The 22424-nt window shown below is 48.7% G+C and overlaps 11 protein-coding genes across 11 annotated transcripts; 5 read left to right on the top strand and 6 right to left on the bottom strand.

Moving 5' to 3' along the window:
• Positions 1-464: 464 nt before the first annotated feature.
• N7503_001003 (uncharacterized protein) lies at positions 465-1588 on the top strand (the record flags this gene model as incomplete). Its single annotated transcript, XM_057060564.1, has 4 exons — positions 465-545; positions 605-886; positions 946-1272; positions 1340-1588. The coding sequence occupies 4 exons, from the start codon at positions 465-467 to the stop codon at positions 1586-1588; spliced, it is 939 nt and encodes a 312-aa protein (XP_056927487.1).
• Positions 1589-1894: 306 nt separating this feature from the next.
• Positions 1895-3253, bottom strand: N7503_001002 (acyl-CoA dehydrogenase family protein; the record flags this gene model as incomplete). Its single annotated transcript, XM_057060563.1, has 1 exon — positions 1895-3253. The coding sequence occupies one exon, from the start codon at positions 3251-3253 to the stop codon at positions 1895-1897; it is 1359 nt and encodes a 452-aa protein (XP_056927486.1).
• Positions 3254-3673: 420 nt separating this feature from the next.
• Positions 3674-5078, top strand: N7503_001001 (phosphotransferase family protein; the record flags this gene model as incomplete). The annotated part of the gene is made up of 5 exons (XM_057060562.1): positions 3674-3843; positions 3904-4078; positions 4148-4224; positions 4282-4558; positions 4617-5078. The coding sequence occupies 5 exons, from the start codon at positions 3674-3676 to the stop codon at positions 5076-5078; spliced, it is 1161 nt and encodes a 386-aa protein (XP_056927485.1).
• Positions 5079-5805: 727 nt separating this feature from the next.
• N7503_001000 (uncharacterized protein) lies at positions 5806-7335 on the top strand (the record flags this gene model as incomplete). Its single annotated transcript, XM_057060561.1, has 2 exons — positions 5806-6308; positions 6357-7335. 2 exons carry the CDS (start codon positions 5806-5808, stop codon positions 7333-7335), a joined length of 1482 nt encoding a protein of 493 aa, XP_056927484.1.
• An 828-nt stretch (positions 7336-8163) lies between these two features.
• On the bottom strand, positions 8164-8969 carry N7503_000999 (SDR family NAD(P)-dependent oxidoreductase; the record flags this gene model as incomplete). The annotated part of the gene is made up of 2 exons (XM_057060560.1): positions 8164-8546; positions 8612-8969. 2 exons carry the CDS (start codon positions 8967-8969, stop codon positions 8164-8166), a joined length of 741 nt encoding a protein of 246 aa, XP_056927483.1.
• A 1006-nt stretch (positions 8970-9975) lies between these two features.
• On the bottom strand, positions 9976-10899 carry N7503_000998 (alpha/beta hydrolase; the record flags this gene model as incomplete). Its single annotated transcript, XM_057060559.1, has 1 exon — positions 9976-10899. One exon carries the CDS (start codon positions 10897-10899, stop codon positions 9976-9978), a length of 924 nt encoding a protein of 307 aa, XP_056927482.1.
• Positions 10900-11352: 453 nt separating this feature from the next.
• Positions 11353-13406, top strand: N7503_000997 (flavin-containing monooxygenase; the record flags this gene model as incomplete). Its single annotated transcript, XM_057060558.1, has 2 exons — positions 11353-11728; positions 11791-13406. The coding sequence occupies 2 exons, from the start codon at positions 11353-11355 to the stop codon at positions 13404-13406; spliced, it is 1992 nt and encodes a 663-aa protein (XP_056927481.1).
• A 1130-nt stretch (positions 13407-14536) lies between these two features.
• Positions 14537-16017, top strand: N7503_000996 (cytochrome P450; the record flags this gene model as incomplete). Its single annotated transcript, XM_057060557.1, has 4 exons — positions 14537-15205; positions 15272-15586; positions 15640-15806; positions 15855-16017. 4 exons carry the CDS (start codon positions 14537-14539, stop codon positions 16015-16017), a joined length of 1314 nt encoding a protein of 437 aa, XP_056927480.1.
• Positions 16018-16404: 387 nt separating this feature from the next.
• N7503_000995 (acyl-CoA thioesterase II) lies at positions 16405-17457 on the bottom strand (the record flags this gene model as incomplete). The annotated part of the gene is made up of 1 exon (XM_057060556.1): positions 16405-17457. The coding sequence occupies one exon, from the start codon at positions 17455-17457 to the stop codon at positions 16405-16407; it is 1053 nt and encodes a 350-aa protein (XP_056927479.1).
• Positions 17458-17859: 402 nt separating this feature from the next.
• N7503_000994 (Zn(II)2Cys6 transcription factor) lies at positions 17860-20173 on the bottom strand (the record flags this gene model as incomplete). Its single annotated transcript, XM_057060555.1, has 2 exons — positions 17860-19826; positions 19897-20173. 2 exons carry the CDS (start codon positions 20171-20173, stop codon positions 17860-17862), a joined length of 2244 nt encoding a protein of 747 aa, XP_056927478.1.
• A 569-nt stretch (positions 20174-20742) lies between these two features.
• On the bottom strand, positions 20743-21838 carry N7503_000993 (CaiB/BaiF CoA transferase family protein; the record flags this gene model as incomplete). The annotated part of the gene is made up of 2 exons (XM_057060554.1): positions 20743-21409; positions 21684-21838. 2 exons carry the CDS (start codon positions 21836-21838, stop codon positions 20743-20745), a joined length of 822 nt encoding a protein of 273 aa, XP_056927477.1.
• Positions 21839-22424: the final 586 nt, after the last annotated feature.

Below are 22424 nucleotides of genomic sequence, written 5' to 3'. Positions count from 1 at the left end.
CGGCTATCTCCAAATGCCTCTCTCCCCAGCTCTCACCTTTCTCCTCCATTAGAGCCCCTAGTATGCGCGCTTCGCCGTTCAAGAGACTAATCATGTCTTCCGATGCTTCTCAGATGTATACATGGACTGTCTTGCCACTAGCCAGCTCTCTACGTAAGCTGAATGGTATAGCTGTAATGAGGGGTTAAAAATCAATTTCCTCGTGGGTAACAGTTTTCATCATATGCTTCACCATTATGGGGGACTCAACATTCGCCCTCTATACAGACAAGTTCTGAGATTTACTGTTTTCCTGACATGGAGTACCGTGTTAGATAGCCGAGGTGACGATCGTACCGGCAACTAAAATTCACCAACCTCGCTAAAGGCCGCGGTATCGGATGGCTCCAACATTCATTAATGCATCAAATCAAGCTGTAGACTTCTAAGTCAAATTATTCCATTCGCTACGACTGCAGCAGAAAATGAGAGTTGTAGTTGTCGGCGCCACAGGCGAAACCGGCCGATCCATTGTGGACGGTCTCGTCACTTCGGACGTCAAATACGTGCGTATTACCACACCACGGTTCGCATGAATCTTTCTTGCTGATACCATGGCATTCAGGATATCACTGCTCTTATACGCCCCCTTTCTTTGGATAAACCGGCTGTCCAGAGTTTGAAGGCTCGCGGGGTCAAGATCGTCGCGGCAGATCTTCAAGGGTCCCACGATGAGCTCGTCGACATTCTGAAGGGAGTGGACACAGTTATCTCTACTATCCATTATCAATCGCTTAATGATGAGATTTTCCTATCGAATGCCGCCAAGGCCGTAGGTGTGCAACGATATGTACCCTGCTTCTGGGCCACTGTTGGACCTCGAGGGATTATGCAGCTACGTGATGCAGTGAGCGCGCCCGATCAGGAGACTCTTCGAATTTGAAATTGCTAACAAATTGACGACAGAAAGAGCAAGTTCTCGACCACATACAGCGCCTTCGTCTTCCCTACACCGTTATTGATGTCGGGTGGTGGTTCCAGATCGCACTCCCACGCGTCCCTTCCGGCCGCTTTGACTACGGTCTGTTGGCACCGCAAAACAAGATCTTCGGTGCGGGAGATGTTCCATCCTCTTTGACAGATGTCCGTGACGTGGGAAAATACGCTGCGAAGATCATTAGCGACCCACGCACCCTCAATAAGAAGGTTTTCGCCTTCACTGAAGCCATGACGCAAAACCAACTTTTTGGATTGGTTGAGTCCATGACCGGTGAGAAACCGGAAACAACCAAGGTAAGACAGCCTTTCCATACAAAAGAGCGCAAAGTTGTGACCGGTCACTAACGATCCCGATCCATAGATTCCTGCAGCCGAGGTTAAGGCCAAGGTTGCTGAAGCAAGGAAGCCTGGTGCTGGCATCAACCAAGCGCTGGCCGAATATGAGTACTATAACTCGTGGGGTGTACGTGGTGATAATACTGCAGAGTGTGCTAGATACCTTGGATACCTCATTTTGGACGACCTGTATCCTGGCTTCAAGGGTCGAACTCTCGACAAATTTATTCAAGAGATTCTTGATGGAAAAGCCACCAAAGTGTATAGCCAATGATTCGACAAGTATATGTTAGAACAAATTGCGCAGCTATATAGCAAGTGTTAGAGCTTTGCACTTCCTGGATCATACATGTGGCGGTTTCCGTGGCGTCAAATAGCTCAGCATCGACGATGATTCCCCGCGCGAAGGGCTCCCATCTTGGTTTACTAGGTGGCCGAGTTACTAGATCAGTTGACCATGGCCTGCCGTGCTTGCACGAAATTAATTTATTCTACTATGTGAGAGTGACTACCTACACCAACAACTTGCGTCTCATCTCTGAAGGCACATTCTTCTAGTCCACTCATGACAGGGTGTTATTTACAATTTGGCTTCGTTCTTCTTGGTCTCCTCTACTCCTGTTGTTTTGTAGCCAAATAGGTATGCTGCCACCTTTCGCATTTGTACCTCCTCACTTCCTTCGGTGATGCGGTACCGTCTGAAATGCCGCCATATGTGCTCAAAGGGGTAATGTCTTGAATATCCATCACCACCGTGTATTTGAATGGCTCGATCGGCAGCCTCGCCAACGAGGCGATTGGCGTAATAATTGCACATCCCAATTTTATGCCCAAGCTGTCTCTCAATGGCCTCCCATGGTGCCTTTCCGGTAGCCATGGCTGTGGCCCTGACTTGGTCCATCTCGACTGCTGTTCGGAGAATCAAGAGCCTGAGCATCTCCGCCTGGGTCGAGAGATCCACAAGGGGCCATTGTACAGCCTGGTTCGAGGACAAAGGCTTTCCAAACACCTTGCGCTTGTTGGCGTACTCCACACTCCGATCAATACAGTATCGAGCTGCTCCGCAGCTTGAGGCAGCCTGACGAATTCTGTTCTCATGTGTGAATGTTTGCGCTATGGCTAGTCCATTGTCCACTGGGCCCAAAATAGCAGAGGCGGGAACTTGAACGTTCTCCAGCTTGATTGAGGCGTGGTCGGTAGGCATATTTAGCGTCCATTCATAGGACACGACGGTCAGGCCGGGAGACTTCGCAGGAACAAGGAACGCGGTAATGCCCTTGGCGGATCCAACCTTGCCTGATGTTCGAGCAAATATAACGCAGTAATTTGCACTGTGCATGCCGGTCTGCCATTTTTTATTTCCATTAATCTCGTATCCCGCTTTGCCAGACGGCAGGGTGATGGCCCTTGCGGTCGTCACCATATGAGTCGCGTCTGAGCCGTGTTCGCTTTCCGTCAATCCAAACGTAGCTCGCAGCTCGCCACGAATAGAGGCGGGGATAAGCTCTTTCTTTTGTTTGGAGGTTCCATAGTGGTATATCATGATGAGAAAGGGATTATTTCCCACAACGCTGTGTTCATTTTGAAGGTCGTTGGCTAGACTCAAACCGCCACCATACACTGGATGCGAGGACAGATGGTAGCGAATCGCGCACATGTATAAATTTTGCGAATCACTGCCCGACCCACCGTACTCTTTGGGGCATGCGAAACGGTAGAAGCCCGCCTGGTCTGCGAGGTCCTTGGCCTGGCGAAGTAATTGTTCCCATTCCTCGGTCGGAAGGCCTTGATTGTTCCATTGCGTGCGTGAGGCTTCACGGCGATGGTCAAAAAAGCGATTATTATCGTCTTTGTGCTGCAAGGGTAGAATCTTGTCGTTGATGAAAGTATCGATACGCGCAAGGTACTCTCTCACCTCTGGGGGCAGCTCGAAGTTCATGTTTAGGTGTAGAATAGTATGCAGATGGTTCTGAAAGTGACGAATCTATTAAGGCCGTGGAAATAGATTTCCTTATAGCAGGGGGATAATTTCAGAGCTATGTTCAGAGTTGGTTGCTAACGCGAGGCTGGGCTGTGACCCTCGGCCTCTTCGGCAACCCTTCTCATCACGGGATCTGTCTTCTCCGCATCCCGCAAGATGTATTCTTGGCCTTAATATGACCAGGGAGTTGTATTGCAAAAATTGCCGTCGATGGAAAATGCGCCTGGGCCTCGGGTATCCAATCATCCTTAGTTCTTCCTGTTGAAAGTGACCGATCACGATTACTGGCTTTATAGTACCCCTCTAGTTAACTACCACTGTCCCCGCACATATAGGAGCATTGCTGACCGTAGTTTGAAAGCGTTTGATCCTATCAGAATGGGTTCTAGTACATCGCCTGTATCTGTTTCACGTCATGACCTTGATGACAGGGCCCTAGGGAGGTATCTACTCCAGTCTGGAAAGATCCCCGATCTACAGCTACCGGTCGAGACAAAGAAAATTGGATATGGTCAGAGCAATCCAACTTATTTTCTCGATGATGCAGCGTAAGTGCGACAATCAATCGTCCAGCACAAGATGACGAACGATTAATGTCACGCTTCTAGTGGCACAAGATTCATCCTCAGAAAGAAACCGCAGGGGCCAATCATTAGTCCCGTAGCACATCAAGTCGATCGGGAATTCAGGGTTCTCCAAGCACTTGGCACGGTCAAGGGCTTTCCGGTACCCAAGGTCTTCGATTTATGCATGGACACCTCGGTCGTTGGAACCGCATTCTACGTAAGTTGGTGAACGGGAAAGCAAATTGACCACAAGAGTGATCCTACCAAAGCTCACTGTCTATTCTAGGTGATGGAGTTTGTAAATGGGAGGATTATCACTGACATGGAAATGAGGGAGCTTTCCTCAGCTGATAGACGCAAAGTGTGAGTCTTGATACATCCTGTGTTTACATCGCACAGTAAGTGACTAGTAAGATAAAGCTGGTTTTCCGCCATCGAAACTCTGGCATGGCTTCATTCGATTGACCCAGACGCTATTGGCCTTGAGGGCTATGGAAGTAAATCCAACTTTTATGCCCGTCACTGCAGAACCTGGAGCCGCATCGAAGCTCAACAAGCTGCGGTTAAGGATAAGAAAACGGGGAAAACTCTTGGCCGGGCTCATCCGAGATATGATGAGATATCCGATCACGTCAGAAACAACTTGCCAGGTGATCGTTATGCTATTGTGCATGGGGATTTCAAATTTGATAATCTGGTATTTCATCATTCAAGTTTTACTTGGGATTATTGATGATAACATTTCCTTTTCTCAGATCCTGCACCCCACGGAGCCGCGAGTTATTGCAATCCTCGATTGGGAATTATCAACAATTGGCCACCCTCTCATGGACCTCGTCTTTCTTGTATCCCCGTTCTTCCATGATTATGCTAGAGTCGAGCTGCCAGGTTCATCTTCATCGGAGTCACCTTATAAACCAGGAACCGAGGGTTTTAGCGGTATACCAGAAATGGATGAGCTCTTGGCGCACTATGCCCAAATCTTAGGCTTTGATCTTCGCAACGACGGAGGAGGCAAGGATTGGGAGACTGCTACTATTTTCCAATATCTCCGCGCCGGTACGATCAGCCACGGCATACAGGCTCGGACTATTAGTGGCCAAGCAAGCAGTGACTTTGGCCATATATACTTTTCAAAGACAAAGAGGTCTCTGGATGCAGCTTTTCGGCGTGTGAAGAATTTCAAAGACGAAAAGACTGGCCTGTCCAAACTTTGATGTGCGGTCGCTTACTGGTGAGCGCAAGTTAATGATCCGCGCTGGGTTTCCTGCGGTGTGAATACTGTGGATTTGAGCTTGTATAATGTTATTCTTGTCACGATATATTCAGCCGTGTTGAAAGCAGAATAGAAGATATTTTGTGCTCTTTTCACTAGTCAAGCGATAGATGTGAAAGCGAAGTTTAGATAAGCATATGCATTCCAAGGTTTGTAGAGGCATAGTCAGTTACTAGCTTAGTTCCTCACAGTAATCTGTTTAACGCAAAAGTCGAGGTTATAAAGGGCAAGCCGAGGCAGTGAACGGGGAGTAGGGCACAGTCCTGAGTCATCTGATCGCTAGAAAATCCACGAGGAATGACCCCGCAAACTGTGGAAAAGTCATCTAAATCTAAAACAGAGTCTGTACTGACCAAAAGTTCTGTTGGCTCGTGGCCATGAGGTACGACTTCCCTCGGCTTGCGTATCGGCACTCATTATGGTGCCAAGGGCGCGCATAGCCCTTGTCAGTGGTTGTTGAATCGCACTATCAAATCGATTGCCGGTGCCGTGGCATTATAGGAAGTGGCTAAAGGGCTAGCTTTCTGGGTCAGGGATTCTCTAAGGATGCGCTCCGCAGCTACATAGTATAGAGCATTCCCCAAGTCAACTCTACTTTTATTCCGGCACCTCTCACCCTTCTCCTGTCATTGGTCCAAGCGATTGTGGCTTTTAAATTACTTTCAACGATGTCGGCCCCTACCATTGAGGTTGATTCTGACCATTCAGCTGCGAGGGAGGCCATGCCTGCGACGGCCCCGGGTAAAGTCACGACAGAGACTCTGCACGAAGAATATGTAGAACCTAAATCAGAGAGCTTTGACCTTGTTGCGAGCAAAGAACAGTTAAAAGAAGCCGTGAGAAGGGTGGATATCTTGATCATCCCAATAATGACGGTCCTGCTCTCATTCTCCTATATTGACCGCTCCAACATGGGTCTCGCGGCAGTGGTAGGCATGTCTACCGAGCTAGAGTTCAAGGGGTATGATTATTCTATCATGCTCTTGGTTTTCTTTCCGGGTTACGCTCTTTGCGTTCTGCCCAGCGGTTACATCCTCAGCAAGACTTCCGTGCGGTACTGGCTTCCCTTCATCTGTATCAATTTTGGCCTTTTTACTCTCGGCTCAGGCCTTATTCGCAATCAGGCGGGTTTACTGGCCATGCGCATCTTTATGGGCATCTCCGAAGCAGGGTAACTTCGTTTCCTCGTCCTGCGTATGTTCAGTGTTGACATCTATAGTTGTTTCGCTACCGTGATATCCGTTGTCTGCACCTGGTACCCGCGTTATTACGTTGGGAAGCGCTTAACAATCATTAACACCGGCGCTTCCCTCATCGCTGCTTTCTCTGGCGTCCTCGCGTATGCATTTTCACGCATTAATATCCCAAATTACGCGGGATGGCGATGGATCTTTATACTCGAGGGTACAATCACAGTGCTCGTGAGTATCGCGGCCTTCTTCATCCTTGACGAATATCCGGAGACGTCGAGATTCCTATCAGAGAACCACCGCGATATAATAGTGGGTTTGATCGCGCAGGATCGTGACGAGCACCTTGAGGAGAGACTGACGGCTCGTTCAATAATTCGGACCCTCGGCGACTGGAAAATCTGGATATTCGCTATCATGTACATGCTCTGCGTTGTCACCTCGTATGGCATGGCATATTTTATACCGTTAATCCTTCAAGAAAAGATGGGATTCTCCGGGGCGCTTAGCCAGCTTCTAACGACTCCGCCGTATTTTTACGCAGTCATTCTCGCCGTCACCCTTGCCTGGCTATCTGACCGACAACGTATGAGATCGCCATTTATAGCCTTTTTCGCGTTGAATGTGATTGTAGGAATGACCTTGACCCGATGGGGTCCCAACACAGGCTCTCAATATTTTGGCCTGTTTCTCACTCTCGGGGGATCACTTGTCAACGGCCCCATGATCGTCGTCTTCGGTCAGAATAATGCGCCGACACGAACGGCTCGCAGTGTGAGCTCAGGGTTGCAATTAACCTTTGGCGCCATCGGAGGCATCATCGGCTCTACCGTCTTTCGTTCTCAGGACGCCCCAACGTATACTCCAGGGTCAATTGTGGTGATTTGTTGCGCGACTACCATCATTATTCTCAGCGCCATAATGGCGTGGCATCTCCACCGACAGAATTTGCTGAATGGCGGTGCTGAGAGTGAAGATGGTGAACAAGCTTTTGTCTATACTATATGAGCTTTTTCTTCCTTCTTTGATACGAACTTATAAATGTTATGATTATTGGTGCGGTTATGATTATTGGTGCGGTCACAAAGCCCTAGTTTTCCGAGATTATAGAGCACCTTGATACTTCCTTATCGTTCTTTATTTCTTTTCTGTGATTTTTTCTACTTATTGCAGTCAATGGCTCTATATCGTTGTATTGCTCCTTTTACGCTACATAGCTCAATCCATCACCAACCTTGTTGCCTCCGTTGTCTTTTCCCCTGTGAGGTGATGGGCCTTTTCATCTCCCTGCTATCGGGATTAACACTAAAGGACCTTCGCCATCTTCGACCTCGACGAGATGGAATTCCGCTGGCGTAGGTGATATGGTCGTTCTTCCAAGCGGTAGCCCACCATAAACATATTGCATAGGAGCGGAGGCACAAATACAAATAAAGTATGACTAATGTTAATCATATAGAATGGGCTTGATAGAACAGATCTGGAATCAAAATACAGTATACTTTACTAAGTACTTCGTCATTTTTCTGTCCAAAACAACCTTGGAAGGGCAAGTGTTTCAAAATCCGTAAGTACCCTTGCATATGAATCTGAATTTTCATCAAAGAAACTAGGGTATGCGGTCCTCAATTGATCAATTCTGTGTTCCTTGATGGATTGATATGCTTAAGAAAGTACTATAGGACAAGCCTCTAAGCTGGCGTAACTGTTTTGAAGACTGGGAATCATTGATCTCCGTAGTATATTGGCTCCACATATCATCATGTAGACACTACCCATGCTATGAAACATCCACCGCGCAGGTATGTACATCACTGCTGACCTCTTCATGACAGCCTAACAAAATTCACCACCGTCAATCCGGAACAGCTCACCGGTAGTATATTTGCTCTCGGGTCCCAGAAGCCACGCTATGGCATAAGCAATTTCCTCTGGCTCCCCATACCGTTCCAATGCGACAGCTGGTGGTGGGGGGTTCCCTTGCACCACGCTATCGAAGAGAGGGGTTTTGGTTGCACCTGGCCCAACGGTATTCACTCTAATCCCGCGACTTCCATACTCTCTAGCGGCGCATCGAGTGAGCGCAAGAACGGCGTGCTTCGAGGTACAATATGCGCTACAACGCGCAACTCCGCGGGAGCCGTCCTGTGAGGAGATATTGACTATGCTCCCACCGTCCACCACGTGTTTCAATTCAGCTCGCATCGAATTCATGGTGCCTGAGATATTGTCAGCTCCTACTAGGAGGTGGAGGTGGTTAGGGAAGGGGCGACATCGCTCGTACCGGTTACATTGACGCTCATCACCATCTCCCAGTCATCGTCTTCTATCTCGGTCACCTGCGCTTTGAAAATCTGTCTTCCTATAATCCCAGCGACGTTGGCCGCGCCGTCAAGTCTGCCGAATTTCTGTACGGTGGCACTGATCCAGTCGTCCACGTCTTTGCGCTTCCTGACATCAACGACGGTGACAAGGATTGGCCAATCATTCCCCTGGAATTCCTTCTCTACTTCCGCGAGTGTATTCGGGTTCATATCAGCAAGGGATACACTTGCACCTCTGCTGGCAAGCAACCTCGCCGTAGCCAGTGCAATACCCTGCCCGGCGCCGGTAATGGCGAATACTTGGGTCTTGAGAGACATTGCTGTTGTCTCGAGGTATCATCCAAAATGGATTCAATCCAATTTCGGATGCACGTAAAAGTAAAGATCTTATATGATACTCAGATATATAGCCACAGAGCCGAGGAGAATATGTGACCGCGGATTATGCTCACTCATATTTTGTGAGCTAACCCACAGTGAGGGAGGTTCAGATGCCGGTATGTTTACAATCGAGTTTCTTGCAATTTGGTTGATTCAATAAAGTCGACTAGTCACCTCGGAACGCACTGTCCGAGGAGCTGGCAGAATCCTCCCCTCGGGCCAAGCTCACGTAAGACCTCGACAGTCCTTCTATTGGCTGAAGTTAAGCTAGCTGTGGAGCGAGTCTAGAGTATCAACACAAGTACTTCATCAAAGTCTCTCCGTTTCTATGGATCATTGAAGGTTTCCGATCATGGATACCTACAACCGATTGCAATCCTCAAAGAACGACATTTTAGCCAATGGATGGAATAGAATCAATAGGAGATCGGGTACTAGGGCTATCATATCTGGTATACATGATTCATCCTTTGGAAAAAATCTTGGAAATGTCTTAGGAGTATAAAGTTCTGATGGCAAAGGTGCCCATATGGATTTAGTGCAAATTTTCGGCCCTGGAGGACTGGTAGAGTGTGCATATGTCCTCATCGTTAACATATCACCACTATCTAAATTTGAGACGTGAATTCAGATCAGATATTTTTTGGACGAGAGAAAGAGAAAAGCTCAGTCATTCCTGTACTACACCGAGCTACTAAGTGTAATTTCGAGAGAAGACTCGAAAGTGTGGGTGGTTTGACAGGAACGAGCGTTTCTAAGCCACAGATGACTAATCAGAAACTATGTAAAATATAGATGAGGCATGAAGCATTCAAAGGCCTTTGCAATCTGTGCAGTTTCTCCTGTTGACGAAGGCCTAAACAGTACATGCTATTGTGAGTAGTCTGTACTGCCAAAGCAGTCTCTGTTAAGCAGCGGATGGGTAGGTATACAGCAGAGGGTCTCAGACGTCCAAATTGCGTTCCATCTTTCTGCAAATGAAGTTCGCAGCCTGTGAAAGACTATCATCAGCCTCGGGCGCATTTCCAGCCATCATAACCCATATATGCTGCATGCCATCCACACGGACTAACTGCACTTCATTTCCAGCTGATTTTGCATTCTCTGCTAAGAGAGCTGCGTCGTCCTCTAGGACCTCCGCCGTTCCAGACGTCAAGTACATGGACGGAAGCCCGTTGAGATCCGTACGTAGCAAATTCAAACACGGATCATCAAGTGAGCTTTCACCCACGTAAGCGTCGATCACACCTTGCATAGCCTCTACTTGCACAAGGGAATCAGTTCCAGCATTCCGCTGCCAGCTCTCTCCAGTCAACCTCATGTCGAACCAAGGAGAGAACGCAACAATGGCGGCCGGGATATCCAGGCTCAAATTTTGAATTGTCAGTGCTGCTGAGACTGTCAAATTACCTCCAGCAGAATCCCCTGCGAAGGCAATATGTTTGCTCGAGAAGCCCATATCATCGATTAACCACTTGTATGCGGCAACCACATCTTCTATCTGCTTGGGGAATCGATGCTCAGGTGCGCGTCGATAGTCAATGATGAGAGCGCGACATTGGGCTTTTTTGGCGAGATGAGCTGCCACCTTCCGATGGCTCGAAGGGGATCCAGAGATGAAGCCTCCCCCATGAATATATAATATTACATGTGCAGCTGACGCTAACTGTGGCAAGCACCAGATTGCTGGTCGAACGGTTCCAGGACAGTGAACTTCTTCGTATGTGACGTTTGTTGGCTCGGCAGCCACGGTTGCCACCTCCTCCATCACTATTCGGTAGAGGTCGGTGGTCAAGTTCTCATCGCCGAGATGCTTGTTCAACCCGACGTAAAATTCCTCCATAACTCGAGACTGCGGAGAAGGCATGGTGAGCAATTTTTGGGCTGTGATGGCACTGTTTTTGCCATAGGGAAGTAAGAGGAACCCGATCTCTCACTCTCTGTTATAGAATATGAGAAGGCCGAGGTAATACTAGGTTCCACAATTCATCGACGAATCGGAATACAGTTATTCACCGAGCACATCAAGAGGACATAGCACTTTTAGCACTTCTTGATATGCATCTATAGTCTCTTTGGTGCTATGTACCCTCGTGGCCGTGGCCCACTTTGGATCTTGTCTGATTGATGTGGGCCGCGGCAATTATAGCATCTATATGTTATTTCCCATAAAATGATGTCGCTATCCAGCAGACCTAGCTGTCATGTGCTACTACACTATCTGGTTGGCATTGTTTTAAAAAGGCCCCATTTGAGCAAATTGAACTGACAAGAATATCATCCTTCCCAATTTCCAACGGTTGCCTCAGAGCCTACCAAAATGACGAAGACTCAGCTTGTCACAGAAGTTGGTCCCCCTTTCAACGGCCTGAAAGTAGCCGACAAACATGTTGAGGTGACGCAAGAGATGTACACCCAAGAGCGAGAGAAGCGTCTTCGTCCTGGTGCACGGTCCGAATACTTGGATCTGTATTCCCTTGAAAGATTCCGCCATTTCAAAAGTGACAAGTGGGCCGAAGAGGAAGCTTCCCACCCCAATGGCCCTTTGAGACCAGATGACGGCTCGCGATGTGAGATATTGATCATTGGTGGTGGATGGAGCGGCTTGGTTACGGCGGTCAGACTCCTCGAGGCCGGCTTTCAACTGGAGGATATACGTATCGTAGACTTTGCTGCTGGGTTTGGTGGTACTTGGTGTAAGTCTCACCTCAGGTGCATTCGATGGGAAGAGACTGTACAGAAGTACTTACTATTCTAGATTGGAATCGTTACCCAGGATTATGTTGTGACGTCGAAAGCTACATCTATATGCCTCTACTAGAGGAGACTGGGTACGTACCGACACAGAAATATGTCAGTGGCAATGAGCTGCGCGAGCACGCCAAGAGAATTGCCGCAAAGTGGAATCTCGACCGCATTGCATGGTTTCAGAACCGCGTGACCTCTCTTGCATGGGACGACAATTCCCAAGAATGGGCCACTACCCTTGTCCCTCAGCGAAAGCACGGAAAGGAAGAAGACCCGATTACAGTTCGGTCACGATTTGCAGTCCTTGCCACAGGCCTTCTTTTTGTTCCCCATGTTCCCGATATCCCTGGAATCGAAAAATTCAAGGGTGCATGCTTCCATCCAGCGCGCTGGGACTACCAGACCACCGGGGGCTCGGCCGAGAAACCCGATATGGTCAATCTCAAGGGGAAGCGAGTCGGAATAATCGGCACTGGTGCCACCGCAGTTCAAGTAGTACCACACCTGGCTCAGTGGTCAGAAGACTTGTGCGTGTTCCAGCGGACACCCTCGGCGGTGGATCGACGTGACAACGAGCCTACTGACGCTGAATGGGCTCGTAATGCGTTCTCTACTCCAGGCTGGCAGAAAGCACGGCAGAGTAACTTTCATGACTTCGTTACGAATTCACCATGCAAGGCAAGCGACGATATGGTTAGAGATGGATGGACGCGCATGCCTTCGTACAGTGCCATGACTGGGACACAGAGTTTGGACTGTTCCACACCAGAGGCCATTCAGAAACACCTTGAGACGCTCCATGCCCTTGACCTGCCCCGACAGGAGAGTATTCGGAAACGGGTTGATGAGGTCGTGACTGACCCGGATGTGGCGTCGAAGCTCAAGCCCTGGTATCCGGGGTGGTGCAAGCGTCCTTGTTTCCACGACGGATACCTCCAGACATTTAATGAACCACATGTCCATCTAGTTGATACCAGCGCTGTTGGAATCAAGGAAATCACGCCTGAGGGAGTTGTGGTCGGAGATGAAGAATATAAACTGGACGTGCTCATCGTTAGCACTGGCTACAGGAGCCTGTTTTCCCCTAGCCCTGCTGGCCGAGTCAGCATTGAGATCAACGGTCGCAATGGGCTCTCCTTTGACAAAAAATGGGAAGAAGGCGTCACGACACTACACGGAATGATGAGCAATGGATTTCCCAATTTGTTTTGGCCCGGTCTAGTTCAAGCTGGAGCCGGTCCCAATTTCACCGCCTGTGTGGAGATGTTTGGAACTCACGTCGCCTCCATCATATCTCACGCGGTTGAAACCACTAGGCCTACAGAAAGAAACATTGAGACTACCGGCAAATACAAGATTCCCTGCACAGTCGAGCCTACTGCCGACGGCGAAGAAAAATGGTCTCAGCTTGTTGCTTCACAGGCGGGAGCCTTTGCAAGCATTGGTGGCTGTACCCCTAACTACTACAACGGAGAAGGAACTTTGGGTGTCGGTGCGTCTCCTGAAGAGATGAAACGGCTGGCCAGGATGAGCCTGTGGGTCGGGGGTCCTGATGACTTTGGGAGACTTATCGCCGATTGGAGAGCAGCTGGCTTCAAGGACCTTGAAATTGCGCCTGCTCCTTAGGGGAGTTACCTATATAGACTTGTTTTGTAATGGAATTAGTTATACTTGGAATATGGATCGACCGAGCTCTTTTACTACTGCACAGGTACTATTCAACTTACCTATAACATCATCTACTTTCAGTCTCAGTTCGCAAACTCCTGGTACTACTTCTTCGGTTAGAATTCGAAAAGAGCCGTAGTTTTTCCAACGACTTAATCGTGATGCAAGAATCCACTGGGGCCCGTTCACCCCTATGATGGCCGGTAGGCAGCGTAGGATGTTTGTATATTTAAGATTTTTTACGTCATTCAGCCACTGATACTAGAGAAACCTTATCTATAAACTCGAATTTTGAACCCGAGGGGAAAGTATTTGTCATGTCTGGCAGAGAGGAGATAGGGTATCAATCAAGGCGGTGACGAACTGGAATATCATATAGAGAGGGATCCAGAAATTTCCAACGGAGCTGAAGAGGAAGCCTTATCTCCTGGGCAGGCACATTGCTAACCAGATCTCATGGAAAGTACTATAAGCATGAATACTAAATTCCCCGCTTTCTTTCCCCGCAATCATGCATAGTCTGCATTACCGAGCTAACACTTCTGCCTGTCGCCAGGCCGAAAGGTCAGCGACATGTAATTTGGGTTTTAGAGGTGTTAATACGACGGGCGCAGGAAAAGGCAATAGCCGAGGGCTGTAACACAAGTTCGGTTATTTATCAGAGAGGTCTACATTCATATATACCCTTGAGCTCTGCCCGGGGAAATAAGATTACACAGGGTACAAAAGGAACCCCTCAATATCCTTCAGCTCCTTCGTCTCTATATCAGTGGATGTGCGAAAACCCAAGATATTTGCTTTAACGCCATCATGTCGTGGTTAGTTGAAAGCTCAAAGACCTCTGTGTTTCTGATACCATTGTCGGCAAGTAGTCCCCCCCACATGAATATCACATTCGACACACATACTCTCAATATGTGGGCTATATAAGTCTTTAGAGAATGTGAGCTGACTGAAGTGTTATGAGAATATAGGTCGTATGCTATTTCCTCGGATATGCTTTGTACAATGTCTTTTTTCATCCACTTCGGAAATATCCAGGCCCCAAACTCTGGTCTATCTCTAGAATTCCTTACTCTCTTTGCTACATGTCTGGTAAGGCGCACAAAAGGATATTGGAGTTACATGAGGAGTACGGAGATATAGTTCGAATTGCCCCGAACGAGCTCATATTCTGTTACCCGGAAGCATTCAACGATATAATGGGCCACCGGAAGCAAGGGGAGGAAGAAAATGGCAAAGATCAAGACTTTTGGAAAGAAGACTCAATTACGCTGACCGGGTCTAATGGCCAAAACCATCGACGCGTTCGACGAATCCTCTCCCATGCATTCTCAGCAAAGGCCATGGCAGACCAAGAGCCTCTCATCAAGGGATATGTCGATTTACTGATAGAGAAACTGAAAATAGCTGTGGCCGAAGACAAATCACAGGAGATGACCAGTTGGTACAACTGGACAACCTTCGACATAATCGGCGATCTAGCCTATGCCGACCCATTCGGCTGCTTGGAGACATCTTCCTACCACCCCTGGGTGAAATTGATCTTTAAGCACATCAAGGGGCTTGCAATCAACAACAGCGTGGCCAAATTTCCCTTTGCTCAGAGTCTTCTCAAGATGATGATGCCTAAGGAGGTGGCGAAAGATATCCGCGCCCACCATGAGTTCAATCGGGCAAAGGTTGCGAAGCGCCTCGCCCTCAAGGATCCGAGGCCTGATTTCATGCAGTCGATGATTACGGCCCGGGAGAAGAATGTATGTCTTCAAGATTTAGCCGTATTCTTTATACCCCATTAAATGACTAATTCTGATCAAACATAGCTCATCTCACACGAGGAGATTGTCGCCAACTCTCATCTCTTAATCGTGGGTGGCTCTGAGACCACCGCGACTGTGTTGTCAGGTGCCACCTATCTGCTAGCAAGTCACAAGCCAGTACGGGAGAAGCTGTATCAAGAGATCAAGACGAAATTCGCCAGTCAGGATGAGATTGACCTTCTCAGCGTCCAGGCGCTAGATTATATGATGGCAGTCTTGAAGGAAGTCATGCGAATTTATCCGGCTGTGCCCTCCGCTATCCCCCGCATAACTCCCCCTCGAGGAACGATGATCCGAGAAAAATTCGTACCTGGCAATGTAAGTTTATTCCATGCAATGGGATTACCTAAAAGCTAACATTCACTACCCAGACTGTGCTGGGTATCTGGCCTTGGCCAATGTTCCACCACCCGAAGCATTTTGCAGAGCCCGAACTTTTCGCTCCAGAAAGGTGGCTCGGCGAACAAAAATTTGAAGAAGACAAAAGGATGGCGCTCCAGCCATTCTCCGTCGGTGCTCGAGATTGTATTGGTAAAAAGTGAGTGCACAATCATCAAAACCTTTGTTCATCATTGACCCTCTACAGTCTTGCGTATGCAGAGATGCGTCTCATCCTGGCGAAGATGGTCTGGAATTTTGAAATTGAGCTTGACCCTCGCAGTGAGAATTGGTTAGAGAGGAATGTGTTGTCGTTCCTCTGGGACAAACCACCGCTCTATATTCGCCTTACTCCACGGATTGCGTCCTAGTATATACAGCTAATGTATATTTACGACCGTGGGTTCCGATAGGGTGCTTTATGCCGAATTTTTCAAGGCGCAGTCTATGGAAATTGAAAGCCTGTGGATACAGGCAATCGGACAGGTGCTAAGGTTGTTTCGTTTTCATTTAGCTGTTTGGGTCCCTAGCTAGTCAACTTATGTTTCTTTTGACAATCTATTTCTTTTTGACAATCTATTTCTTTTTGATAATCTATTTCTTTTTGATAATCCATCCGGCTTCTCTTCTCTTTGCTCTGTTGTCAAAACCTACGAGCTGGAACAACACAATAACCATAGCGCAATCACGCATTCGCAACATGTATCAATTGATCGCAGTCCTATCTTAAACTAACATATTTGGGTCATGCGCATAGGTCACAGTTTAGCGTCTTCGAGGCCAGTCGGTGCCAAACGCAGAATCCCTTCTTGTACACAAGTTGCTATCAATTCACCTGTCTGACTCCAGATGCGCTGCGTCACTAGACCTCGCTCATTTCCTGTCCAGGGACTATCCATTTCCGCAAGCATCCACTGATCTGACTTACAGCTGCGTGGTTGATGAAAGAAGATAGTATGATCTAAGCTCACCATCATTCCAACACGTACACACGCCTGTCCATCAGGCTTCCAGGAGCTTGATTCATTCTGCCTAGCCTCTTCACTTGCCAACTCTTCGAAGTATCCTCTTCTCCAAGCCTTTTCCTCCGCATTGCCCCCTAGAGATTCCACCGTGCGGTCGATGTACTCTTTATCCGCGAACCTCGTCACTCCATGCACGCGCGCCGTCGTGCCAATGAAGTAGCAGTCAGTCATGTATGCCAATGCCGCCAGATGTGAGTGATGCTCGGCACCAGAATTTTGAGTAAGATTATCCCCAGCAAGGCCTTTAGCCCGAATCCATTGTCTCACTTTGCGCTGCTCTGGTGGGACCTCGGGGCCACTGCTCTCCACTAGGGGTCGCACACACTCACACGGACTGTTTTCGCCAGCGGGTGCGGTCTTTGTGAGTCTGGCGCTGTTCACAATGCTTGGTGGAGGTGTTAAATCAGTAGGCATGGGAGCCGCGTGCTTAAGCATAGGGTTTTGGTGTGATGGCGGTTCCCGCGCGAAGCTCACAGTCGCGGTGAATATGCAGTGACCTCGCTGCATTGCGCGGATTATGCGGCAAGCGAAATTTTTACCATCGCCAATTCGTTCGGCATGGTAGAATACAGGGTCAGAGCTGGTTCCAGGGCGGACAAAGTAGCAATGCATACTGTGCGCACAGAAAGCTAAGGGGACGGTGCGCTGAGCTGCGCAAAGTGATTGAGCTATAATACCACCACCAAAGATACCGCGTCCCCATGGCGGTCTCCAGTGCGGATTGACGTTGGTGTAGATATCCTCCCCATTCCCGGAGACAGGAGTTAAGGCAAGTGTGTTGTCCATGGGCGTGGAAGTGTACGAAAACGCGTTAATGATTGGTCAAGATGTCATTTACATAGGTGTAAATATGATCTAGCATAGCCAGCCAAGTCCTCCTTGGAAACAAATAAAGAGAATGCATCAAGAACGTCCACTCTAGCGCGTTCCGCTAGCCATGCTGACACTTGGCATTGCAAAGTGCAATATTCATGCGGCTATGCCTCGGCCCGTCGGCTAAATCAGGTTCTGCTTACTGTCGGTCACAGGTCCTTTGCTTTCCTCGCGCATCCCAATCATTATATGGCTGGCCCTTCTGCTGGAATAGAGGCCATTGCTAGGTGAGGTCAATTTTATCATTGCGTATCTAGTCTTTGCCCGCATTTCTCTCTACGTCGTGCTGTTGCGCTTTGGCGCTAATCATTCGCGTTATAGAATCGGCGACATGCCAAAGTCAGGATCGCTTTCAAAATTGATGAAAGTGCAAAGTAAGCTGTCAAGATCATCGCAGTTAATCTGTTGACCGCTAGAGTGAAGATGACCCTCCTGTAAACCCATGCCATTCTGATCCTGGCTTCTGGTATTCATCTCCCCCATTTCACGCAGCGGGAGAAGGGCTGGTGGCTGCATTGCCTGAGTCGCTGGATCCTTGGCAAGAAACGATGTTCCAGGCCCGTTCGATGATATCTGCGGCGAAGCTAGCAGTGGTATTTGATTGTCAAAACTCGAGGGGGTGGGATAACGCTTCTGTGATGGGTTTGCAGGGCTCGAAGAGGTGGCGTGCAACGTGGTCGGAAGGTAAGTTGCGCTTGTATTAGGGTTTCCAGGCCCTCGGCTGCTTGGTAAATACGTGAGACTGAGCATGGGCACTGGGATGCCCGTTTTTTGAATCACGGACTCGAGAAAATAGACGGCATAGTCGGCAGAGGCGTACATTTCCTGCAGTTGGTGCAGTACATGCACGCATTGAAAGAAGCGGCCTATGCTCAAGTTGCGCACATCTTCCTCGGTCGACCGAATTTCAAAGAGGTGAATCAGCGCTGCTGAGATAAATGCTGGGATGCTGCTGGTTGATAGATACCGGAGTTGATTTCGGCGCTGCATGTCGTAAGCCAGCTGCGTGATTTGGATTGCTGCATCCGTAACCTTCTGTCTTGACGTTTTACTGGTGGTAACACCAGCGGCCGCATTCGAAGAAGAGTGGACAACCTGTGGTCTGTGCAAGATACCCAGTGCAGTCAAGTAAATCATATGCAAGGTTGATTGTTGCAGCCGAATGATCTTGTCTGCCTCATCTTCCTTCTGTACAGAGCCTGAAACATAAGGCGTGTAGCGACTGCACGGATTCAGGCCCCCGTACCACTCACTGAGCTCTTCATCGCACTTTTCAAGTTCATTACTCTGCTCATCAGTTTTTTTGGGAAACACCATCACCGAAGTAGAGTATTTCGAGCTGACGGGATCATTTTCAACTACAGAGTACTGCGAGAGAAGAATGTGGCCAATGCAGATACACAGCTTGGCCAGTTCAATACAAGTAAGCGACAGATTCCGTTGCTGACCAGTGCTTTGTGGCAATGCGGACCCGCCGAGCAACATTCTGACCTCATCTGACACAGGCTCCGTATCGAAGTCACCCAGGGTGAGCATAGGGACGTTGGATTCGTCCGGGCGAATTCTCGCTGGCCGTCTGATCCCCAGAGCAAGCAGCCTGTCGCGCATGAAACACGACCACCAAAGCCTAATTCTAAGGCGTTTGGCCGCTGGTGAGATCTTGAGATTCTCAGGATTGCGATGGATTCCCATCACCTGTGCCAGAGAGAGACTAACCCCCATCCAGTGCCAAGTGTCTTTTTCATCCGCTGGCGCGTCATACCAGAAGGTCATGAGTAACAGAGATTGAAGCAATGCAAGGCGATCAGATTCGCAGTCCAAGCCATACAGTAAGCGAACTCGGTTGAAAAAGCGCTTTCGTGCCGATTTCCTGCCAGTGTAGCCTCGGGAACGAAGGATATCGATATCAACAAAGCTAATTCCAACAAACATGACAGCCTGGAATAGAAGAAGACTGACCGGATTACTGCCGTCGGCCTTGATTATCGGGGTGACAAACTGGCTCACATCCAGAATAGGCATGGATGGATGTACTAATTTGATATAATATCTTAACAGTTCGTTGCGAAGCTCGTCATCGGGGATGCTCAATGCATCTTTCTTTGCAAGGTACTCTATGTCGTCGGCAAGGATATGCGCTCCTAGTGGTTTTATGTAGACTGGGAGGTGTTGCCAATGTTTATTCGTTGAAGCTTGGGCAGAATCGATTGGAGCGCTCTGAGCTGAAGCGCTCTGACACTCTTCTTGTGGAACGTCACCTGACTGGGACGAGCCTATCTGATCTGCGCTTCAAATTAACTCATGCCACAACGGCCATGTGCAGTATTTAAAGACACGGGCAGCTGAACATACCTTCAAAGGTCAAAGAGACGGGAAATTGATCACCCAGGACAGTTGGTGTGTTGGAAGCGCGGCCATCTTCCAAGGCTCCATTGGGCGGACGATCTGAAACGTTGACCAGTGAAGCTGTTTTTTTGCTGCGATTTGTCTCCACGACCTTGCATGTCAAACTGTCCAGTCGACAGTTCGTGCAAGGATGACCACCAGTGACCACGTCACAGCGCACCTTGCGGCTGCGACAATACAAGCACGCCCTGGGCGCACGATTTTTCGTGACGCGATCGTCCATGGCTGCATATGCACTTCTTGTTTGGGCTGACTATTAGAGCGACGCCATGGAGAAAAGACCACTTGAAATCTCAGGGTCAGGGGAAATATGGCAGATACAGGTTAGGATAATTAGTCCACTATGCTTATCAGGCTTGGCTTCCCAGATCTCGACGTTGATCATGCGCGAGGTGGTATGGAGTAAGTCCGGGGATACAGCATGGGATAAAAATTAAGATACTAGTCAAATGATGCTGTTCATTCATGTGCGTTGGTTAAATTGGGCCTATGGCTGTGCAGTGTGACCTCGGTGACTAACGGCAAATAGCCGAGGCGTCTTTCACGAACAAAGTCCCCGTCTTCATAGGAGGGGCGCACACCGTTTGTCACTAGATAACGCCACTTGCTCTCAAATCTACCAATTCTGCAGGTGTGAGTCCTGCCTCTTGAAGTACTTGATCCGTATGCTGTCCCAGTCGAGGCGGCTCTAGTCTAATTGTAGCTCCAGCCTCGCTAAATTTGACGGCGGGCCCTAAAGTTAAACATCATCCTCATATTAGCAATGCGTTAAGCGGTGCAGGAATACCTTCATTAGAAAGCTGACTCACCGATTAGATTTATGACCCCGGCGGTCGCGGCTTCTATTGGCACTTGGGCGACCATATGCCTAGCACTTGTTTGCCGGTGCGAGAAGGTGCCCTCCATGTTGTTGATTGGGGCAAATGGAAGCCCTGTTCCTTCAAATACCTCCATCCACTCGGCCGTGGTCTTTTTGGCAAACACCTCGTTGAATATAGGAGTCAATGCGTCCCGATTCTCTACACGGCTGGGGTTTGTCGCGAACCTTTCATCCAGCGGCAGTGAATCCAGTCCAAGAAGCTTGCAGAGAGCAGAGAACTGGCCGTCATTAGTCGCTCCACAAACAAGATAGAGATCCTTTGTTCGGAAGGCATCATAAGGCGCTATACTTGGATGCTGGCAGCCCCAGCGCTCGGCTTCAATGCCTAAATTGAGCCATGAGAGCCCGACGTTGGTCAGCATACTGACCTGCGTTTCGAACAAAGATGCGTCCACGCGCTGCCCCTGGCCCGTTTGGTGGCGGACTTGTAAGGCCGCCAGAATGGCCCCGTGCATGTATAGTCCAGTTGCCATATCGATCATCCCAATTCCCACGCGCACGGGGGCCCCGTCGCGCTCCCCGGTAATATGGAGCATCCCGCCTTCCGCGGCGGCAATGGGGTCATACCCGCCTCGCTTGCTATAAGGTCCTGTCGGTCCATATCCTGGCAGTATCGAGAATATGGTCAGCCAGCTGAGGATTTGATGCGCTTGTTTGAAGAAAGGAAAATAAAAGAAAAAGAAAAAAAACCCCAGAGGAAAAGTACCTGAGATGCTCGCATAGATCAGCCTAGGGTTTACTTCCCTTAGGCGATCATACCCGAACCCGAGTCGATCCATTGTCCCGGGCCGAAAGTTTTCAACCCTAGTAATTTTATGAGTAGCCATATAGGTGGGTTTGGATGTTTGCTTACAGAACGTCGGCGTTTCGGGCCAAATTCAATAAGATCTCCTTCCCCTTCTCATTCTTCAAATTCAAAGTCACTGATCTTTTGTTGCGATTAACGGCGGAGAAGTAGTTTGAGATCGGGCCTGCCTCATTCTTCCATGCGGCATCCTCTCCTTTCATTCTCCAGTGTCTTGTGTCGTCCTGTGAAAAGTGTAGGGTTAATAAAAATATGCCCTCAAAGCAAAGGACAAGAGCGGGGCGCAAAATATCATACTCCTTTACCAGGTTCCTCAATCTTAATTATGTCTGCGCCATAATCAGCTAGAATTTGGGTGCAAAAGGGAGCCTATCTGAGTTTCATCAGTCAGCCAACTGCCCCACAGAGTTTCCAGCGACGAAGATAACCCACTGCGAGAACGCGAGATAGATCCAAGATTCGTATCCCGTTCAATATCCCCTGCTTTTTCGACTCTTTTATCTCAGCTCCCGCGCTGGTTGCGAATCCTCGAACTGCATTCATCAATGTTGGACCCATCTGCCCTTGGCGGCATGAAAGAGGCATGCATGTTCTGCTGGATATAGACATCATTCTACCCAGGGGGGCACGGGAGTACTTCATATTGCTAAGACAATGATACCCAATATATAGTGTCGGGGTAGCTTGAACTGGTTAGAATCGTGGAAAGGAGATGAGACAATACGAGGAGGTGCTACCATGCCACAATATTGTAGCTATACGTTCATGAAATATGTAAACGGCTGATTG

Source organism: Penicillium pulvis, assembly GCF_028828015.1.
Source record: "Penicillium pulvis strain IBT 33274 chromosome Unknown contig_10_segment0_segment0, whole genome shotgun sequence".
NCBI classification, from domain to species: Eukaryota; Fungi; Ascomycota; class Eurotiomycetes; order Eurotiales; family Aspergillaceae; genus Penicillium; species Penicillium pulvis.
This window is presented reverse-complemented; position numbering and strand designations above follow the sequence as displayed.